The 22,910-nt window shown below is 43.6% G+C and overlaps 1 protein-coding gene across 2 annotated transcripts; it reads right to left on the bottom strand.

Moving 5' to 3' along the window:
* Positions 1 to 219: 219 nt before the first annotated feature.
* On the bottom strand, positions 220 to 22,873 carry C3H11orf54 (chromosome 3 C11orf54 homolog). Of its 2 annotated transcripts, XM_075966782.1 has the most exons (9): positions 22,726 to 22,873; positions 18,723 to 18,871; positions 13,939 to 14,037; positions 10,505 to 10,578; positions 10,230 to 10,331; positions 7,475 to 7,651; positions 6,485 to 6,634; positions 2,646 to 2,762; positions 220 to 1,119 (listed from the first exon to the last, which is right to left on the bottom strand). In XM_075966782.1, the coding sequence occupies exons 2-9, from the start codon at positions 18,775 to 18,777 to the stop codon at positions 946 to 948; spliced, it is 948 nt and encodes a 315-aa protein (XP_075822897.1). In that variant the 5' UTR covers positions 18,778 to 18,871; positions 22,726 to 22,873; the 3' UTR covers positions 220 to 945. The 2 variants fall into 2 exon arrangements, with proteins under 2 accessions (XP_075822897.1, XP_075822898.1); XM_075966783.1 differs by lacking the exons at positions 18,723 to 18,871; positions 22,726 to 22,873 and adding an exon at positions 16,880 to 16,975.
* Between the last annotated feature and the right edge of the window lie 37 nt (positions 22,874 to 22,910).

Here is a 22,910-nt window from a genome sequence, read left to right as displayed (position 1 = left end):
CTAATTCGTCTAGCTCAGTAAGCAACCTTTGGGTTTAGCCAGCCTCAATAATTAAGGCAGAGAGAAATCAAAGATACTGGGCATAACCTCTGACCTCTACATGCACATGCATTCACATGCACCTATACACAAGGACATGCACACATGTAGCATACACATACACATTTTAAAAAGAACTGTAGTATTGTTTTTGTAGAGGTAAGATAGTAGGAAGAAACAATATACTAAATGATTTTATTTAGTTTTGCCTCAAAATCATGTCTATTAAATAATTTGGAGATTTATACTCACAAGGCGTGTGCATTACAAAGTAAACAATCAGAACATTTATGGCTTGATTCTAAAGAGTTTCTCCACCCACACTGGGTGTCGAAATTTTCAAGGCTGGAGAGTGGATTTCTGGCTAATGATGACAGGTTCTATAATACAGAACAACAAGGAGCTTTCTAGGCTCCATCAGCACACATTAACGACTATCACAAAATAATAGTGTCATTGTTTTGAAAAGCATAAAAAGATTTCTTGAATGTAATCACACTGGGAAGAGGAACAAACAGATCTCTGGATTCCTATATCCCCCCAAACCATCCTGTTAAGTCCATGTTGGGGGCCTGGCATAAGGTTCCAGTTTAAGGAAAAGGCAAGAGGTATGCCTAATTGGTACCTTTGTTCCCAATAATCTCCTTCACATGGAGATGCAAAGCAGCATAAGTATCATGTATCCATATCCTTGCAGTTCAGATGCCATAGAAATAGTGTTGACATAGTGAAATCACTTATGGTTTTTCTTCTGTGCTAGGGATTAAGCTGGAGCTTTGCTTGCTAGGGAAAAACTCTCCTCCAGGCCCTCTACTGGATTTATTGAATTAGTATCAGTTCCTGAGTTAGGAGTTAGTGATTTAAATTTAGATAATCATTTCTCCATCTAAATAAGCATCAGTTGCTTTAGTCTCTCCCAAACGTGTGGGTCTCTTTGGGCTGGTCAATGCGGTAGAGGAGCTGGGCAGGTGAGAAGTAGCCAAGATACTCCACCATGTCCGGGGTAGTGTCATAGTGGTAATGTCCGCCTTCTCCGTGATGGCTGAAGAAGTGGGTGTGCTCCAGTCGCAAATCAAGCCCCTAGGACAACAGACAGTCTGTTAGTATGGAGTCAAGTTATTTTGATTACAATGTCTTTAAGGAAGAGAAGCCTTTTGTTACTTTTTACAAGTTTCTTAAAATTATTTTTGTTTCCTTGAGTCACGATCTTACTACACAGCTGAGACTAGCTTTGAACTCCCAATCTTCCTACCTGCTGTCTCCTGAAGGACAGATCATAGGATCTATCACTAAGCCTGCAATTAAATTTTTTGTAGTGCTGGTGCTTGAATCCAGAGCCTCATGTGTGCCAGGTGAGGACTCTATCACTGAGCTACATCTCCAGCTGACTAGTGTTTAAGTAAGCAATGGAATCGCATGATAAGAAAACCCAAGGAGGCAAGGATGCAAGAGGGTACAGCCAGTAACCGTCACTGAAATGTAACTTCTCTCTTTTTCTGCCTTTCCTTTCCTCAAGGCAGCAGATATAAGCAACTTCCTGTATGTTCTGGGAAGACTTTAATGTTTTTATTCAGACTGTAGCTTTCTACACTGTTCTGCAAAATGCTTATTTAAAAATTAACAATCAGGGGACTGGGAAGATGACTCAACAGTAAGAGCACTGGCTGCTCTTCCAGAGGACCAGGTGCAATTCTCAGCACACACGGCAACTGGAACCACCTGGAACTCCAGTTCCAGGGAATCTAAATCTCTTATGGCTTCCAGGGACATCAAGCACACATGTAATACACAGACATACTTGTAGGCAAAACATCCATACACATAAAAGTAATAAAGTTTAGTTTTTTTCTTTTTTTTTTCGAGTCATGGTTTCTCCGTAGCTTTTGGAGCCTGTCCTGGAACTAGCTCTTGTAGACCAGGCTGGCCTCGAACTCACAGAGATCCGCCTGCCTCTGCCTCCTGAGTGCTGGGATTAAAGGTGTGCGCAACCACTGCCCGGCTTAGTTTTTTTTTCTTTACAAAATTACAATATAGCTTAAGATTGCTGCCTCTGAGAGCTTAAATGCTCTGGCTTTCATTCATACCTATGTGGCATTCTGCTCAGGGACTCAATGTGTCAACCGACACAGTAACGATGTTTCTGCTACTACAAAATGTTGTCATTGGTCATCTTTTAACTGATCATTTTACAGTATTGTATAGATAAAATCTTAACTAAAGTCACTGGCTCCAAAGGACTACCCATCACCACTTTGGCAGACACTTTCTTTGAATTAGCTGATAGCACTTCTTTCCAGCCTGTAGCATTAGCATATGATGAGCACCAAACACAATGGTAAGAGACCCAAATCTTGTGCTTTTATTATTATTATTTATTTGCTTTTGAGACAGGGTCTCAGTTTATAGCCTGGGATGGCCTGGATCTCACAGAGAGCCTAGGAAGTACTGGGATTAAAGCCATGTTCCGCCACACCCAGATCTTTTATTATTTCATAGAACAATTTCTGTGTAATTTAAAATGCCTGTTCACACACACAACAAACAAATGGCAGGTAAAACAATAACAAAACAAGCAAACAAAGCAATAAATGGCAGGTGAAGCTCACCGGATCTTTGGAGACAAAAACTGGCAGGCAAACCAATGGGGCTGTCATCTCAAAAAAATGTAGCCATTTATTGACTGCTTCATCGGAGTTCAGTGGGCAGGAAGAAAACTCTGCTGGCTGCAAAACAAAAAATGGTTAAACAGGAAAACACACTGAATATTCAATGAGAATTAAAAATGTTTAAAGTATGATCTCATTGTAAATTTTATACATTTCACTGACTGGTTTTGGCATTAATTATATACCCCAGTTTTATGGATAGCCAACCAATTTGTTCAAGCTAAAACTTATTCCTAAGTTAATGAAGGAATGAGGCAATTACTATCTCCTTTTACTTTTCTTCAGTTGTATATGTTTTCAATTTTAATTTCATTTTTTTTTGTGATACTGGGAATTGAACCTGGAGACTTGTTGATACTTTATGCAAGTACTGTACTGCTGGGCCATGGCCCCAGCCTCTCCATTCTAATATTTTTCTTCTACAGTTCTGGGGTTGAAACCAGGACCTCCTGCCTTGTAGGCAAGCATTCTATCACAGAGCTATTTGGCTCTCCCTTTCCAATCCTTCCACCCTAGTCTTGGGTTTTTGTTTTTGTTTTGTTTTTCCAGTGGTAGGGATCAAACCTAGAGCCTTGCACATACTAGTCAAGGCCTCTCCACTGAGCTACAGCCTCATAACTGCTGCCAGGAACAGCAAGTGGGTGGATGGAGAAACAGGCGCTACAAGTCGGCAGAGGCCTTAAAGAGAATAAATACCTCATAATATGCTTAAACAAGGTGAGAGACCACAGAGGAAACTATCCAAACCGCTGAAAGAAGTTAGTGAGGCCAGCAGTTTGCTTCAGCGGGTAAAGTCCTTGCCATGGAAGCATGGTGACCTGAACATGATCCCTGAAACTTACAATGGAAGAAAAAAAACATTTTCTATTTAAGAAGAGATTGTTAATTTTAAAAATGCTGGCGAGTCCTGAGCAGCTGGCAGTGGGAAATGGTGGCGGGTCCCTGGCGGCAGTAGGCAGGCCCACAGAGCAGCCAGTCCCCAGCGGGCTGGTGGGTGCAAGCAGGCGGCGGGTAGAAGGCACATAGACACATCATACAGAATAGAATTGGATATTTATTACTTAGAGGAGTGAGAAAGAAAAGAAGAGGAGAAAGAGACAAAGAAGAGGGGAAGCAGAGAGAGGGAAGTGAGCGCACCCCAGGAAGGGACAGTAAGAGATCCAAGATGGTGGGGAGAGGGGAGCAGGGGTAGCTGGGAGTGGGCGTGGCTTGCCTCTTAAAGAGACAAAACCCATAACAGTTAATGTATGTGCACATGATGGGGGTGTGTCACAGAGTCAGCGTGGAGGTCGATGACAGCTGCACAGAGCTTGTTTCTCCTTCTGTCACCAGGCCTCCAGAGCAGGTGGCTCACCCTAAGAACAAGCCTCTGTAAGCTGTCCTCTGATCTCCACACGTGGGCCCCTGCATTCACACATACATCACACACAGTAATAAACACAGAGACCTGGGAATGGAAGAATGCACTGTGTTTAGGGAAGGTAGAGATGACTGAAGACAGAGCTGTCAGTACTCACGAAGACTAAGAACTTGGTCCAGGGTTGAGAGTGCCTTAGCACTACAGTCCTTGCCTCATGGGTGTAAGGCCTTGGCTTTATCCCTAGAACTCCACCCCAACCTATAAAAGCAAAACCCAGGAACAAAACTCATCATTGCTAGGGATGACTGTGAGGCAAAAAACAAAGCAGAGAAAAACCAATGTAATTGCTATTTAAATTTTGGTCTCTTGGGCTAGAGAGATGGCTCAGAGGTTAAGAGCACTGACTGCTCTTCCAGAGGTCCTGAGTTCAATTCCCAGCAACCGCATGGTGACTCACAGCCATCTGTAATGAGATCTGATGCCCTCTTCTGGCCTGCAGGTATACATGAAGGTGTACATAATAAATAAATACATCTTTTAAAAAAATGCTGGTCTCACAATGTATCTCTGGCTGACCTGGAACTCACAAAGGTCCACCTGCCCAAGTCTTGGGATTAAAAATGTGTACCACCAGGGCTGGAGAGATGGCTCACTGGTTAAGAGCATTGCCTGCCCTTCCAAAGGTCCTGAGTTCAATTCCCAGCAACCACATGGTGGCTCATAACCATCTGTAATGAGGTCTGGTGCCCTCTTCTGGCCTGCAGAGATACACACAGACATAATAAATAAATATTTTTAAAAAAATGTGTACCACCAAACAAGTGCTACTTAAATGATTTATTTCTTTTTAAGTGGAAAAATCCACCTAAATTTTCAATATCAGTGAAATTTTAAAAATAATTCTATAAAGAAGTGAGAAGTTTTCACTTCTTAGCTTTTAAATGTTCAAGGCTACTGCAGTTAACAGGGTGCCAGGTGCACAGATAGGCATGTTCTACCTGTTACTTTCCAATGCTGTGAAAAAAAAAACCCACAACTAAAGACCTTGACAAGAAAGGATTATTTTATCTTACAGGTTAAAGTTCGTCATGAAGGCAAGTCAGGGCAGAATTCCAGGCAGGAACCTGGGAGCAGGAACTGAAGCAGAGACCATGGAGGAATGCTGCTTACTGGCTTGCCCTCCAGGACCTGCTAGGCTTGGTTTTTATATTGTTTGTTTTCGGGGGTAGGGTGGGGGAGTTCGAGACAGGGTTTTTCTGTGTAGCTTTGGAGTCTGTCCTGGAATTCGCTCTGTAGACCAGGCTGGCCTCAAACTCACAGAGATCCTCCTGCCTCTGCCTCCTGAGTGCTGGATTAAAGGCGTGCGCCCCCACCGCTTGGCTAAGGCCTACTCTTTTATACCACCCTGCCCATAGTGAGCCGGACCCTCCCATATCAAGCATTACTTGAGAAAATACCCCACAGAGCTGCTCACAGGCCAGTCTAATGGAAGCAGTTCCTCAGTTGAGGTTCTCTCTTCCCGGGTAACTAACCTATGTCAAACTGACAAACCAACCAGAACACATGGAGACCAATGTAGCAGGATAGAGAAGCCAGAAACAAAGTCTTGCATGGGGTGGGGTAGAGTGGGGGCAAATGATTTTTTCATTTTAAAAAGGTATTTATTTTTCTTTTTATGTGTTTTCATGTTCTGCCTGCATGATGTGCGTGCGTCATGCGCATGCCTGCTGCCCAAGGATCCCAAAGATGGCATAAGATCCCCTGGAACTAGGGTTAATAAAGGTTGTGAGCCACTATGTGGGGGATGGGAACTGAACCCAGGTCCTCTTGAAGAGCAGCAAGTGCTCTTAACTACCAACTCATTTCCCGTCCTGGGTGAAAGATTTTTGAACAAGAGTGACAAGCGTCAGACAATGGGAAAACTGGACACACACGCAAAAGGATGAAGGTGATCTCTGCACCATATGTAAATTACCTTCGATGGAGCAAAGACCACAGAGGAAAATTCCTATGATTGGGGTTGATCATGGTTTATTGGGCCATGTGAAAATCAAAAATTTTGCCAGGTGGTGGTGGCGCACGACTTTAATCCCAGCACTTGGGAGGCAGAGGCAGGAAGATCTCTATGAGTTTGAGGCCAGCCTGGGCTACAAGAGCTAGTTCCAGAATAGGCTCCAAAGCTACAGAGAAACCCTGTCTCAAAAAACCAAAAAGAAAAAAAAAGAAAGAAAAAGAAAATTAAAAACTTTACCATGAATGGTGGCATCTATCTGTAATCCTCACACTCTGGAGGCTGAGGCAAAGCCTATATAATCTATTTAGTAAGTTTGAGACTAGCCTGAATTATACAGTGATACTCTCCCCTCCCCTGAAACCGTGAGAAGCTGTGTGTCTAGGCAGGCTGGCGCAGAGTCCTCACCATGATGTGGGCCTTGACTTTCCCCTTCTGCACGATGAAGGTGCCTCCCATCCCCACGGGCTTGTTTCCGTAGTGGCTCTCCAGAGTCTGCCTCATGCAAGTCACAAAGTTAAGCTCTCCTGTTCTTCTCTTGGCTTGCACCTTGATGACCTGCAGAGGGTGAAATAGTGCACATCACTGCACAAACTAAAATTCTTTGTAGATAACTACCTCACTGTACCACTATGACACCCACTGCCGCCAGGTCAGTATTCCTGTCTGCCCAGCACAGATTAGAGCGAGGTGTCTCAGTGCTGTGAGTCTTAATTAAATCACACCCAGCCATGTGTGACTATGTGTGATAATCTTACTCATGAGTCCTGTGCTGAACTCTGGAGACCTGGGGAAAGTTTACTGGGGAACTTTACCTGGGGAAGATTACTGGGCTTACCCGGATTCATCTCTGGTAATGGGGGCTGAAGACAGGTAGACATGTTTACAAGGCCTCACTTCCTGTAAGATTCTGGAGGAGGTTTTTCCATATCCTTTTAGATTCTATTTCATTTCTCAAGTAGCTGACGTGGCTCCTCTTTCAAGATCTAAGTCCTCACAGAGGTTAATACTGAGATCAAGCAGGCATTCATTCCCATCCTTTTCTTGTTTTGTTCCCACCACTTCGAGTACAATGTGGGCTCTTCTGAAACAAATGCCTATTTGTACCTTACGTAGGTGTGCACTCAATGTTTCACACGGGTGCAACGCACTGGGTTAGTATCTTATTCTACTACTCAGAAAAGCATGCTCGTCACTAAGTAATATTCTGAACTTTGGTTTTAAAAAAGATTTTGTCTTTCCCTGTACTGTCCTGAAATTTTTATTTAATTAATTAAGCTGTATAAAAGTTTTGGCATTGGCAAATCTGATTTTCTGGGGAGAATTATACTGGGGGCAATAAAAACTCAAATTTTTAGCTGACAAGACAAAGAATAGTGTTATGATGGGCACAATCACCTTGCCAGGTTTGCCCTCACTGGCAAAAAGATTAGCCAGAAGTGCACATCCAAAATCGTGATGTTTTTGGCTGTACTTCTCCAGCAGGCACTTTCCGTCTGCAGGGTTAACGCGGGCAAAGTAACTTCCGTTCACAGGGTGGTTCTGTTCACTTGCTGTGTGAACTACTGGCATGAACTGGGGGGAAAAAAAGTCAATTTTACTGTATTAACGAATGAAATGTTTTCTTTCAGATTCTAACAAATTCTATTCCAGGTCTCTTTCTCAACATATTCACATATTTTTGAGGTGCTGGAGATTGAAGCCAGGCTTTGTGCTAGAACAGGGCTCTACCACTGGCCTATATTCCCTGCCCTCATTTCAAATTATAATCATACAACAGCACAATCATTCCCTTGTACCACAGGAACAGACTAATCCCTCTGTGGGATTCATGGTTGGGGAAGCTTTGCCCCTCCCCCACTCTGCTGTCCAGCGGCAATACAGAGAGTAGTTTGTTTCACTATGTCTTCCTCCCTATGCTACTCTAGCTCCCAAAAGGGTCAGAGCAGTTGGGAAAATCAGCCACAGATGGAAACTTCTGAAACCATGAACCCAAACAAGTGTTTCCTTTTAGTGATCCTTATTTTGTCACGGCTGTGGAAATCTAACACAAACATCTTATAAAATGTTTTGTTTTTTTTTTAATTTTTTTTTTCCTGAGACAAGATTTCTCTGTGTAACAGTCCTGGCTGTCCCATAACTCACTTTGTTTTTGTTTTTTAAATTATTTATTTATTTATTTACTTTGGTTTTTTGAAACAGGGTTTCTCTGTAGCCTTAGATCCTGTCCTGGAACTCGCTTTGTAGACCAGGCTGGCCTTGAACTCACAGAGATCCTCCTGCCTCTGCCTCCCAAGTGCTGGGATTAAAGCGTGCATCACCACAGCCCAGCTTGAATTTTCTTTTATTTTATGTGTATAAATGTTTTGGCTGCACATATGTGTGTCATATCTGGTGCTCACAGAGGTCAGAAGGCAGCACTGGACCCCTGGAACTGGACTTACAGATGGTTGTGAGCTGCCATGTGGGAGCTTGGAACTGAACTTGGGCCCTCTAACTTCCGAGCCACTTCTCCATGCCCAGTTTTATAAAATGTTTACCAGATTTCTTTTTGGGAGACAACTCTTGCTACGTACCCAGTAACTCGCTATAAAGGCTAAGCTGGCATGGAAGGCAGAACTTAGGAACAATCCTCGGGCCTCAATTCTAATATTACTGTGTCTGGCATAACATCTGGGAAAATGCCTTTTTATTTATTAAATATTTATATTTTGAGATAGGGCCATGTTTTATGGCCCTGGCTGGCTATGCAGATCAGGTTGATCTCAAATTTGTAGTAATCTTGCTCAGCCTCTCAAATATTAGGATTACAGGTTTGAGCCATGAAGCATGGTTCAAGATGTCTAATTATAGGCTTTAACTTCTTTTTTTTTCTATCTTGAACACTGGGGAAAATTATATCACTGCTTCTGCACGAGAGGTTCTGTGATTTAGAACAATCACTCTATGTGATGAGGTTCAAAGGGAATGGCAGTCTGGTCTCATCATCATGAGATGTAAACAAACAGTGGTAGCTTGCTATCATAAGGCATATGTAGCAGTACTGAGTTTAGTACAAATGGCGCAAAGCATGTTATGATACACCATATGTAGTATGCATGGCACACACTAGTGTCATACCACCAGTACTAGCCACTAGCTTTTCTAAATAGTCTTTGTTCATTCTGATAGTTTCCTAGTATTTGATTTTTAACATGGAGCTATCCCCCATTATTTCTCTTTGAATCCAGAGCTGCTTTTATATGACAACAAGGATTTGCAGAGAAGTGAGGATCCTAATACATGGAAGAATAAAATCACTAGGTGTGCAGTGCACACGGCAGTCCCAGAACTGGACAAAGAAGTGAGTATCTGCCGGGCGGTGGTGGAGCACGGCCGGGCGGTGGTGGCGCACGCCTTTAATCCCAGCACTTGGGAGGCAGAGGCAGGTGGATCTCTGTGAGTTCGAAACCAGCCTCGTCTACAAGAGCTAGTTCCAGGACAGGCTCCAAAACCACAGAGAAACCCTGTCTCGAAAAACCAAAAAAAAAAAAAGTGAGTATCCTAATATATGGAAGAATAAAAATCACTAGGTGTTCAGTGGACATGGCAGTCCCAGAACTGGACAAAGAAGTGAGGATCCTAATATATGGAAGAATAAAAATCACTAGGTGTGCAGTGGACATGGCAGTCCCAGAACTGCACAGGTGAATGAGGCCTGTGAGTTTGAGGCCAGTTTGGACTCCATAGCCTGATTCGGCCAAATAAATAAATAAATAGACACACACACACACACACACACACACCCCTCTTTGGGGGTTAACCTGTTCTCTAAAAAAAATCGGAAGTAAAGATAGGTGCTTCATTGGCACCGGATCAACTGGAGTGTCCACCTGGCCCAAACCTGGAGAGTCATCAACCACTTACAACTCACTCAAAAAGAGGGTGAACGGTTTTGTTTTGTTTTTCCTTTGAGACAGATTCTTCCACTGTAACCCAGACTGGCTTGGAATCCACTATGTAGCCTATGACAACCTTGAACTTCCACAGTCCTCCTGCAAGTGCTAGAACTACAGATAGGAGCCAGCACTCCCAGCTAAAAGTAGCTTTTGACAGCCCACTGAATAACTCAAATGTCCGATGAACAAACTAACAATGCTATTCACATACTGACCTCAGAATTGAACCCCAGCGTCTGAAATGGGCCTGCCCCTGCTCCAAGGATAAAAGCCCCAGGCAGCTTTATTTCTTTTGCAATCTCATTTAGGTCATAAACCTATAAAAAGGAAAAAGTTATTGAAGTTGTACTATAACGTTCTCCTGATTTATGTTTTATAATAATCCACTGCTTCCTCGCCTGCCTGTCACACTCGCCAGTGGCCTTAGTAACAAACAGGAGCCAACCCAGTTTCTGCAGTCTGTGAATACAGAGGATCAACGCATACTTACTTTTTCCTTGTTGACAAGAGGCATTAAGTAAGGCACACCTCCTACTTCTGCAATTCTAGTTTGCCCACAGATGCCTAGAAAACACAAGCCATCTTAAAAGCAGGAAAGCATATCATTCAAGCAGAAGATTCCAGAAGACGCTAAGGAACAGATGTAAGAGAATCTCGGTGCTGGAACTAACCGGCATGAGAAGATGCATGTGGCCCCTGCTCGGACCTGATTCAAATGCCACTGACAGCAGCATTGAGCATGGCTGGGCAGCTGGTGGCACATCGACAATTGGTTATTGAGAGGGCAGGGGCCAGCTTGTGGGCAGTTTCTAGAATTCATTTGACTAACCCCTTAAAAATCTACCACCAATATTCTACTTGTGTGTATGTCTGCAGGCCAGAAGAGGGCGCCAGACCTTATCACAGATGGTTGTGAGCCACCATGTGGTTGCTAGGAATTGAACTCAGGACCTCTGGAAGAGCAATCAGTACTCTTAACCTCTGAGCCATCTTTCCAGCCCCATATTTTTAAATTTTTAAAACATTTTTCTCTGGTAGAATTTTTTTAGATCCATGCTGAGAAATCTTTCTGTAAGTTGTTTTTACAAATAACAGGTATGATAGACAACCTTTGGATGCTAGGAGTTTCTAGTGTGTATGTCTGTAGTTGTGTATTTTGTTGTTTAAACCCAGGGCTAAAATCATACCCTGCCACTAAACTGCCCCTCCCTGGGTTCTCTACTTACATTTTATCTACTTATTGATTGATTGTATGTGTATATACCATGTGATGTATGTGTCTATGGTATATGCAAATGTTTATGTGCATACACTGCACATGTATGCCACAAGTAGAAACCAGAGAAGGATGCTGGCGACCTGCTCTATCTCCCTCTACGTTATTCCTTGAGAGTCTTTCACTGAACCTGGAGGAAGTCCCAGCAAGCTTCTGGGTCTGCTCCAGAGTGCTAGGGTCATAGGTACACATGGCTACTTCAGGTTTTTATGTGGGTGCTGGGATCTGAACTTGGGTTTTCATGCTTAAGCAGCAAGAGCTGTTACCCACTGAGCCATCTCTCCAGTCCCTCCACTTCCATTTTTTTCTTTATTAATTTATTTTGCATGTGTGTGGTGGTGGAGGTCAGAGCACAACTGTGGGAGTCTTCCCCTTCCACCATGTGGATTCTGGGGACTGGACTCGGTTCAACAGGGTTGACAGCAAGAGCCTTTAGTGTTGAACCATCTTGCCAGCCCCTCGACCAACATTTTTAGTAACTGTTATAAGAGTGAAATGAGACACAATTTTGGAGAAGGCACTTTTTCAAAGCAGATTAGAAATTATCTTTTACTTGAGAAGTCTTGCAAGGGTATTGTTCATTGAAGTCCATGTAATCGCCTGCTACATGGAGGAGAGATAGCAAGGCTATCGTTAATTGAAGTACATGTAATACTCGTATATGAGATGCAGAAAGTCTGTGTCTGTGGAGAGCAGACATTACCCATTGACTGTGCACTGAGTGAGAGAGACGGTGACGGCTGCAGGACTGCGGCAGGGATGCACCACACACAACTGAAAAGTCCTAGAGAGCTAGTTGAGACAGATTTCAAAGATGCTAGATCCTGGTTAAAATGAAAAGATTAGATGAAAAACTCAGAAAAAGTATACAAAATAGGTGAAGGCTGGGAGAAGATCCTGGAAAAAGCATCGTGAAGAGATGGCTAGACAGAGAAGGGTAGCTGCAGAAACAACTACCCTATTGAAAAGGAAAATCAGAAACTGCGGGCGATTGCATGGGCGAGGAAGAGAGGTGATTTTAGCTTGTTTGTTCACAAGACTTCACTGGGGCTGGAGGGATGGCTCAGCAGTCAAGAGCACGGATACTCTTCCAGAAGACCTGGGCTTGGTGCCCAGCACTCACAACCATCTCCAGTCTGGAAGTCCAGTCTCAGAGGATCCAGTGTCCTATTCTGGCCTCCATAGGCACCAGGTATGCATGAGGTGCACACTCATATCTGCAGACACAGTGCTAACACACATACATGTTTTAAAGATGGTATCTAACGGTTTCAAGGTGCTCAGAGAGACTGCCATCTGGTCTATTCACAATCAAAAACTGTTTAACCCGGCAGACTCCTCTCAACATGAAACTGACCTTTCCTATTCAATGTATCTAAGGCAGTGGTACATTATGGGGCTACGTCCAGGAAAGAGAATTCATAGGCAGGACCAGCATCTAAGAATTCCAAGCAGATTACTTTTTAACCAAGTATGTCAATTAACATAATAAAAGAAATAGAAAATGCACTAACCTTAATTTCCTCATCACCAGAGGGCATAATGAAGGAGGTTAGACTTTTGAAACACACCTGCGTTTGGTCTCCATTATGATTGATTCTGAGTTTCCTGAGCCTCTCCAGTTCCTCACTGATAAGCTGGAGGCGGCACTTACCTTGGAGTGTTGCTGGCTGCCATAGTCTATCCAGTCTGTCATACTGAGACTGGTTTACTCAGTCCATATTCTCTCCTTTGTCTTCTCACTTCAAACCTGGCAAACTTCTTGAAGGGGTCTAGGCATTTAAATGATGAACCAAACATAAGCCCTAAAAAGAGGCTTATTTAATTTTAAATTATGAATATAATGTGTGCTTGTGTGGGGATACCGGCTCAAGAATACAAACCCCTTCGGAGTCTAGAAGAGGGCCTTACGTCCTCTGGAGCGGGAGTTAGTACTGGCTCAAGAATACAAACCCCTTCGGAGTCTAGAAGAGGGCCTGAGGTCCTCTGGAGCGGGAGTTAGAGGCAGCTTGAGCCACCTGATGTGGGTGCTGGGAACCAAGTGAGTCCTCTGAAAGAGCAAAAGTGCTTTTAAGCTATACAGGGAAACCCTGTCTCAAAAAAACAAAACAAAAAAAAGCACTTTTAACTGCTGAGCCATCTTTCCAGTCCCCAAATATAGGCCTCTTGCCTCAGGTATTTTCTGAGCTTGAATAAATAAAATAACCACAAATTAAAGGGAGTTTTTTTTGTTGTTAGAATTTATTTATTATGTATACAGTGTTCTTCCTGCATGTATGCTGCACGCTAGATCTCATTATGGTTGTGAGTGACCCTGTGGTGGCTGGGAATTGAACTCAGGACCTCTGGAAGAGCAGCCAGTGCTCTTAACCTCTGAGCCATCTCTCTAGTCCCCTAAAGGAAATTTTTGTAAGTCATTTGGGAAGTTAAAAACAAAATTCTTGTGCTCTCAAATCTTGCCCTGCTGAGCATGTTCCATAACTAATGAACACACCTGAAGCCTACTCTCTCCAAGAGAGCACACAGTAAAATCTGACCCACGGAAATTAAACCAAAATGAGAGTGAAAGTTGTAATAACAGCTTAGAGGAAAATAGGCTTCTGAAAAAAGAGTATAACAACCAAAACCGGATTCCTAAGACTACGCACCTTTTACAGGAAAGGCAAATGGCTCCTTTGTTAAATCTGGGCAGTCAACCACGGAGACCTGGACATCAGCAAAGTTGTCCTTCAGCCCCTTCTGCAAAACTAATAAAAGACACGCAAAGGTGTTATTTAGCGTTAGGCAAAAATTTGGCCACTGTATACTAAATCTTCCTCCAAAGTTTCTCTTTTAGACTCACAGTCCGAACTTACACTATAAAAAAGAGGGATGGACTGGAGGGGTCACACACATCTTTAGTCCCAGTACTAGGGAGGCAGAGGCAGGCAGATCTCTGTTAGCTTGGTCTACAGAGTGAGTTCTGGACAGCCAGAGCTACACAGAGAAACCTGTCATAAATAACCAAAAACAAAACAAAACAAACAAAAACCAAAAGAGGGATGGACCCAGGGCTTCAGTGGAAACTACATGGCCTACCGCTAACCTGTACCCCCAGCGGAGGAATGGCCTTACTGAAGAAGAAAATCAGACTCTGACATGATCAGATGATATAATGGACTCTATGACATACAAATACCCACATTCACTAATCTTGCTGTGGTGCTTTATAGAAAATAGCCCCCAGAGGCTTATAAATTTGAATGCTTAGTTACCAGGGAGTGGAGCTGTTTGAGAAGGATTAGAAGGTGTGGCCTTGCAGGAGGAGGTGTGTCACTGGGAGTGGGCTTTGAGGTTTCAAAAGTCCTCATCAGGCCCAGAGTGTCTCTCTCTCTCTCTCTCTCTCTCTCTCTCTCTCTCTCTCTCTCTCTCTCTCTCTCCTCTCTCTCTCTCTCATGCCTGGGCATCAGGATTTAAGCTCTCCACCACTGCCCCAGCACCATGCCTGTTGGCTTCCCTTTAGGGAGATCATGGACTAACTCTAAAACTGTAAGCAAGTCCCAGTTAAATGTTCTCCTTTGTAGGAGTTGCCTTGGTGCCTTCACCAAGCCGTGGGTCTGCCCCTCTTTTTTGTAATGTGAAGGACAGGTTTTCATGTCTTGTCATGGTGTCTTTTCACAGCCACAGAGCAGAAACTAAGATGGCAGAAAGGAAACAGACTGCACCAGGCAAGGGCTAGCTTCCCTCAAGGAGGAAATCTCAAAAAATCTAATGAAATCTCAAGTGACATATTTAGTGGAGTTACAGACAAGTGTTGTGGGGTATTTATCACACTGTGAACCCCAAGATGGCATTATTTTAAAAAAATTAACCATAGGTCAAGAGGCAGAGCAAGCAACCGGATGTCTGGAGTCACTGAGAATTAGAGGAAGTCAGGAGGTAGCAGGGAGGGACAACTGGTTGGAGAAGTTCTGTTTCAGACAGGCCAGGAGAAAAGTCTCTTTCTGAAGAAGAAAGGTCAGCCGGCTGATTTCTGTGCCCCTCTGAGTGAGCAGGTTTGCACCCCAGCATCTGGCTCCTGAGTCTTTATGGGGGAAAAAAGAGACTTAGTTAAAACTACATTTGCCTCCCAGTGTGGAGATGGTTGAGAGGCGGCAGTGGGAGACAGAGACACCTTGGGCCTCGGGGCCATGATAGCAGCAGGGAGGCATGGGCAGCTGTGGAGGCACAGTCAGCAGCTGAGGCAGCAATGGATCAGGTACGGCCACTGCGCCACAGATAAAAACAACACACAAGACCTCAAGCCAAAGAAGCCAGACAAGAGTAGAGACTGCATGACTTCAGTTTGTTTCAAACACAAGCGCGAGGGTGATGAACAACGGTCACCTCTGGACAGAAGGGCTGACCGGAAGGTCCGTGAGGGTGCCCACTAGGGTGCCAAATATAGATTTTGACTTGAATGGCAGTTATGTAGTTAGGGTTTTGTTTCTGTGAAGAGACACCATGACCACAGCAACTCTTATAAAACATTTAACGGCAGCATGCAGACAGACAGGGTGCTGGAGAAGGAGCTGAGAGTTCTACGTACGAATCCCCATGCACCAGGCAGAGAACTGGCTTGAGCTTCTGAGACCTCAAAGCCCGCCCCAGTGGTGACACACTTCCTCCAGCAAGGCCACACCTCCTAATAGTGCCAAGCATCCAAACACAGCAGTCTATGGGGGCCATACATACTCAAACCACCATACCTAAGAACATGTGCTCACATTCTGCAAACGCTATTCTTTATTGTAGGTGCATTATGCCATAATACAGTGTAGAAAAGCACAGTGTCTTAACATTCCAGGGCTTTTTTTCTCCTAGAACTTTATTTTATTTTACTTGTTTTTTTGAGATAGGGGTCTTACTACATAGCCCTGGCTGTCCTGGAACTCATTACAGAGACCAGGCTGGCCTCAAACTCAGAGATCTTCCTGACTCTGCTCAAGAGATATTTTAATAATAATTTATAAAAGTATGTCTAATAACTGGCATCCCACAGCACCTTACCAGTGAAGAATGATACTTGTGAAAGTCAGACTCTGATACCAATTAAATGAGCGAGAGCTCTGTGTGTGGAATATTATTTTAAGATGAGTTATGTTTGTTTATGCTGTGGAAAATTTGTTTTCATGATGCAAAGATGTGTCACATTCTTTTATGTTGTTTTGTTTAACTCTGCCTGTCTAAAACCCCTGATAGTCTAATAAAGAGCTGAACGGCCAATAGCAGGGCAGGAGAAGGGACAGGCGTGGCTGGCAGGCAGAGAGAATAAATAGAAGATCTAGGAGCGAGAGGGATGAAAGAGCAAGAAAAGAAGGGGCCAGTCACATATTCAGACATGGAATAAGAAGGAAAGAAAGGATAAAACCAAACCAAACCAAACAACAGCTACAGTTTTGCGGACCAGAACAGGTTCTTCGGTGGCTAGGAAGGAGGACCGCTCCAGTGCAGGTCTATTTAACAGAAACACATGTGTTTTGTTTACTTATAGGACATGTGCCCTCGCATGCATGCACACAAGCAAGCGCGCTCATGCGTGCTGAGGTGCACTTGGGATTAGAGGACAACCTGTGGGAGCTGGTTCTCTTCTTCCACTGAGCTGGTCCCAGGGATGGAATTCAGGCTGTCACGCTGAGCTGCAAACGCCTTTATCCACTGAGCCACCTCATCCATCCCATGAGCGATATATTTTTAAGGATCAAAAATATATTATAAGAAAAAAGCAATAAAAAAAAGCAGTTACATGTTTGGTTCAGTCTCTTCAAGAACACATGCTAACTACCAGACAGCATGCTAAGAGAAGTAAGGGTCGGTTACAGAGACAGAAGCTACCACGGAATGGAACCTAACATATCAGGGAAAGGGCAGATGCTGAAACACCAGAGGTTTGAGGCTTCACTTTGTGCACTCATCCATCTTTTTTCTTCTCTAGTTTATATTGGAGGAACTTCCTTAAATTCTTCTTGGAACAAGACAAACAAAGCATAAGAAACAGCCATAGGCTAATTTAAGGAAGTGAATTAACAACCTGTGAATCAGGAGGCAGGCGAAGTATATTTGGGACTATGAGCAATACTCAATAGTAGACCATATATTTTGTTTTCATGATTTATTTGTTTTTACTGTGGGAGTGCTTTGCCTGCATGTATATGTATGTGTACCATCTCTGTGTCTGCGGCTGAAGAAGGCCAGAAGAGGGCACTGAATCCCACAGAACTGGCGATTACAGACAATAGTGAGCCAGTGCTCTTAACTACTAACCCATCTCCTCAACCTTAGCAAATGATACATTTATTTTTTTTATTTTTTTAAATATTTATTTATTTATTATGTATACACTGTTCTACCTGCGTGTATGCCTGCATGCCAGAAGAGGGCACCAGATCTCACTACAGATGGTTATGAGCCACCATGTGGTTGCTGGGAATTGAACTCAGGACCTCTGGGAGAGCAGCCAGTGCTCTTACCCTCTGATCCATCTCTCCAGCCCCAGATGATATATTTAAAGAATATTGTTAGTATTGCACCACTCTCTGCTATCTTTTTTGTTGTTGTTTTTTGTTTTTCGAGACAGGGTTTCTCTGTAGCTTTGGTTCCTGTCCTGGAACTAGCTCTTGTAGACCAGGCTGGCCTCAAACTCCCAGAGATCTGCCTGCCTCTATGTCCCAGGTGCTGGGATTAAAGGCGTGTGCCACCACTGCACGGCCCCTCTGCTAATTTTCACTGCACAAAGTAGATAGCCACAGGATCGCTATAAATGTGATATGATGATTACTTCTAGGAGAATAAGCAGAAAAGGAACTAGCACTAGGGTTGGGAACAAAATGAATTTTAAATTTGTGTATAATTATCTTTCAAAAAATTTAAAACTCTATGCATACATGTTAGTATGCAGAGAGGACTGGCCTTTAAGGTACTATGTGCATTTTTTAAAAAGATTTATTTATTTATTAAGCATACAACGTACTACTGGCATGGAAGGCACCATGCCTCATTACAGATGATGTGAGCCACCATGTAGTTGCTGGGAATTGAACTCAGGACCTCTGGAAGAGCAGCCAGTGCTCTTACCCTCTGAGCCATCTCTCCAGCCCCTATGTGCAGTTTTCTGTGCTGCTGAGGCTCTTGAAATTAAACAACTTCTATTTTAAGATCAAGATGTGCTAGAAAGTATAAATGCTTACAAATAACACAGCATAAAAAGTTACAAAAGTTTCTTTTATTTTTTGAGAGACAGAATTTTGAATTTTTAAAGAAATGAATACTGAACAGATACTAAAATGAAAATTTCTGTATCAAAAGTACCATTTTACTAAGATACAGATAGGTAATTAGCTACATATATATCTCAGGGATCTTTTGGTTTTGTCCAAAACAGTCCTTAAAATCCCAAGGTTAACATCATTTTTACCTTCAGCAAGCTCCTCCAGACTTGGCACATGAAAAGAAAACTCAGTACAAGCCATTTCCTTTCTTCTCAGCAAGGTCGCTCAGACACAGCAGCTATTGTTAACTATCACGAGAGTGCGCAGGGCATCAGCAGGAAGAGTCCCTGGGGTTCTGGAAATGAGTAGCAGAGTTCAGTTACTAGATGAAGGCAAAGGCCACCGAGGTTCACTTACGTAAGGAGGGCAAAGTGCCCCAAGCTTCCTTCAGAGCCCCAAACACTGTCGTGTCCATTCCATGTGAGCAGGAGCAGGGGGACCTCTTTTCTACCGTCCTTTCCCTCTTCTTCCTTTTAGTTTTTCTATTTTTTCCCTCCCTTCTTCCTTCCTGGCGGTGTTTTATGTAGAACCCAGGGTCTCAGCTACTTGAATCTGTTCTCTTTCATTTCTGTGTTCAGTACTGAGATGGAAGCAGGGCCTCAGGCATGCCAGGAAAACGCTCTCCCCCCGAGTGCTATACTCAGCTCAAACCTGGGCTTTTCTAATGCAGGGTCTAAGAACATGGTCTTGAAACTAAAGATATGTATAAGGATTACAAACAAATGGTTTACTTTATGTGTGCATGTGCATATGTACGTTTACAGGAGTCTACACTGTTATATCTGTATAGAACACACAATTGATCATGTTTCCTACTCTCTTATTTGACGTTTAAACTACAAGTTAGTTGTCTTAGACTTAAGATGTTTTAATATTACACTTGTTTATTTGTGTATGTGTGTGTGTGTGTGTGTGTGTGTGTACGTGCACACCACAGTACACCTGTGGAGACCACAGGACAACTTATAGGACTTGGTTCCCTCTCCAACACGTGGATGCTGGGGACTGAAGTCGGACAGTCGGACAGTCAGTCCTGATGGCCTTTACCCATCTGGGAGCTTGTTGGTCTGACTACCCTTATTAGTATTTCTAAATGGAGAACAAATTTTATTCTAAAGTCGATCTCAGTATCAACAAACAGGAGTTCGTTTATTTTTTCCCTTGAAGCTACAAAATTATGTTATAGGATATGCTGTCAAATTTCATTTCGTTTTACATTTGAATTATTCCTTTATCATTTTAATAAGAGACAATTTTAGTTACCAATTGAAATGGAAACCTATAGAATGATTAGATTCTGAAAGTCAAATTTTTACTTTAGTTTACAAATAACCTAACCAATATAATCTTCTATTTCCAAGAATGCACAGCAAGAGCACTTCACAGTAAACAGACATAAATATGCAAAGGACAGTCAGGGCTACATCGAGAGGACTGTGAACTCAAAAGCAGCCCCATGAATCCAGTGTGCACTCCAATCCCAAGCTGAATTAGCAGCGAAGAAGTGGTCCCTTCATTTGACAAAAGGAAGTAAGTGTTTAGAGTGACCCTGCAGCACCTACTAGAACTGGTCATACTTAAGCTTCATCTTCCTCCCAGACTGGATTTCTTCTCTCTTCCAAGTATTTTGCACACAATGGGTGCTTTATTAGTTCACCAGTAAGCATTTATGATATACCAGACTGGCAAGATTTAAGCACATGTCTGGCTTCACAGCTGTGCAAATTGTACAATCAGTCACACAGAACCCCGTATTCATATAGATCTATGCATATCAAAAACTACACATACAGGTGGCTTGTGTTTTCTGTCTTGTTTTGATTTTTTGTTTTGTTTTGTTTTGTTTGTTTGTTTTTGATGGTGCCGGGGATTGAACTCAGGACCATGCATGCTAGGCAAGCTCCCTATAACAGCTCTGTCTCTAGGCCAACAACTTAACATCTGAACTGTGTTTGGAAACTCACAGGCTAGTGAAGCATGAGCAGGGCAAAGGTATGCTCGCCACACCTGGCCACCCACTGGATAAGGTAGGGGATTTGTTTTGTTTTGTTTTTTTCAAGACAGTGTTTCTCTGTGTAACCCTTGCTGTCTTGGAACTTGTTCTGTGCATCAGGCTGGCCTCGAACTCAGAGGCTGGCCTGACTCTGCCTCTGGAGTGCTAGGAATAAAGGTGTGTGCCACCACCACCGTCACCTGGCCTAATAAGGTGTTTTTAATGTCCCATTAGAACTTAATCCTGGTAGATTGCTGTGGTTGGGAGTCCACAGATAGTCAATTCTACAAATTCCAGACTACAGGCAAAATGTGTAGGGATCAGGAAGTAAAAGGAAGGCAAGTGAGTGAGTTTGGTACATCGTTCCACAGCTACGGTAACAATTCATAACTGGTACAAGTTATGAAGCAGAAATCCAAACTGCAGTGATTCTTTTTTTTTTACCTTTATGACTATGGATATTTTGTTTGCATGTACACCTGCACACCATGTACGTGCCTGGTACCTGCAGAGGCTAGAAGGGGACATTGGATTCCCTATAACTGAGTTACAGATGGTTGTGAGCTGCCACATGGCTTCTGAGAATCGAACCAGGGTCCTCTGGAAGAGCAACCAGTGTTCGTAACCTCTGAGCCATCTCTCTAACCCCTCAAACTGCAGTGATTCTTTACTCGGGTCCCTTGACCTCAGTAGGCCCTAAGACCTGAGCACAACTTACTCCATGAAGGAAGTGACATTCAGGCTGTAAAACTCAGAACATAGACAGCACCACCTGCCAAGACTAAAACAAAGGCCTAATCCATCAAAAGTGTGGATCAAAGTCCATAGTTCTGGGACAGCTTCTAAATGTACTAACCTTGCTCTTTAGCTTCCGTAGTTCCACTTGGCTAACTGTTCATGTTGCCTAAGTATGCCAACCAGGACATAAATTTTTGTGCTTAAAAGCTCATTCTGGCTCAGTTTTCTGCTTGGCTAACTGTTCATGTTACCTAAGTATGCCAACCAAGATATGATTTTTGTGTTTAAAAGCTCACCCAGGCTCAGTTTTACACTGGGATCCTGAACACCCAGTGTGGCTGCCAGTCAGCTAATAAAGGCTTTCCATTGGTTTACACCCATGTCTGAGCAGTCTTCTCTGGTGAACGTCCCAACAATTCTGCTCATTAAGTTCTTTTTTTTTTCTTTTTTGGTTTTTCAAGACAGGGTCTCTCTGTGTAGCCCTGGCACCGTGGAACTTACTCTGTAGACCAGCTTGGCCTGGCCTCATAGAGTCTGCCTCCTGAGTGCTGGGATTAAAGGCGTTCTCCACCACTACCACCCAGCTGCTTATTACATTCTTTTTTCTTTTTCTTTTCTTTCTTTCTTTCTTTTTTTTTTTTTTTTGTTTTTTTCGAGACAGGGTTTCTCCGTAGCTTTGGAGCCTGTCCTGGAGCTAGCTCTTGTAGACCAGGCTGGCCTCGAACTCACAGAGATCCGCCTGCCTCTGCCTCCCAAGCGCTGGGATTAAAGGCTTGCACCACCACCGCCCGGCTCATTAAGTTCTTATGCACTGGCAGTACACACATAAGGAAAGATGGTAAAACTTGTGCTAATAATTCTATTTTTTATTTATTTAGGGGAATAACATTTTTTGAGTCAGGGTCTCACCATGTAGTCTAGGCTGGCCCGGCAATCCTCCTTGCTCAGACTCTCCAGTTCTGGGATTTCCCACCGTGCCCAGCTAGTTGTCTCTTTCGTTTTGAACAGGACCCTGCATTTTGACTTTGCACTGGTCCTTTAGCAAGACACGGGCTCTGAATGCGACAGTTTACAATGCCTGTCTTGGAGTTTACAGCGATTGCACTGGCTGATAGCAAGTAGACCAATACCTTACGTATCCAATCACAAAATGGTAACAACCACTGACTAAGGGCAGGTAGCCCTGCTGGCTGGCTTGTCATACAATACAGAGGTGCAGCATAGAAAATAACTCAAACCAGCTCATTACTGAAGAGAAAGTACTAAACCTTGGTTTACACTGTTCAGTCAGCTGAGGATCTGAGGGAAGCAGCCCATGCCTGCTGCAAGCGAACTCCTGGAGGGTAGGTAGCGTGCCCAGAGCAGCCGGCACCCTGTGTCTGAGGGGGAACTCGGCCCCCACAACAAAGGACGCTCACCTGACCCGCAGTGTCTTCACGCTTGCAGGAATGCCTTCTTTCCACCACTCAGGAACACAGCTTCCCTGTCCTGCAGCTCGCTCTCCTCTGCCAGCTCAGGGCCTGAGGACGAGCCGGGTACCGCCCCTCCCGGAGGCCCGCCCACTACAGTCCACCCACATGGCCACGCCCACCGAGTAGCTGCG

This window comes from Microtus pennsylvanicus, chromosome 3 (assembly GCF_037038515.1).
Source record: "Microtus pennsylvanicus isolate mMicPen1 chromosome 3, mMicPen1.hap1, whole genome shotgun sequence".
Classification (NCBI taxonomy): Eukaryota; Metazoa; Chordata; class Mammalia; order Rodentia; family Cricetidae; genus Microtus; species Microtus pennsylvanicus.
Note: the sequence above shows the minus strand (reverse complement) of the source record. Positions and strands in the feature narration are given on the sequence as shown.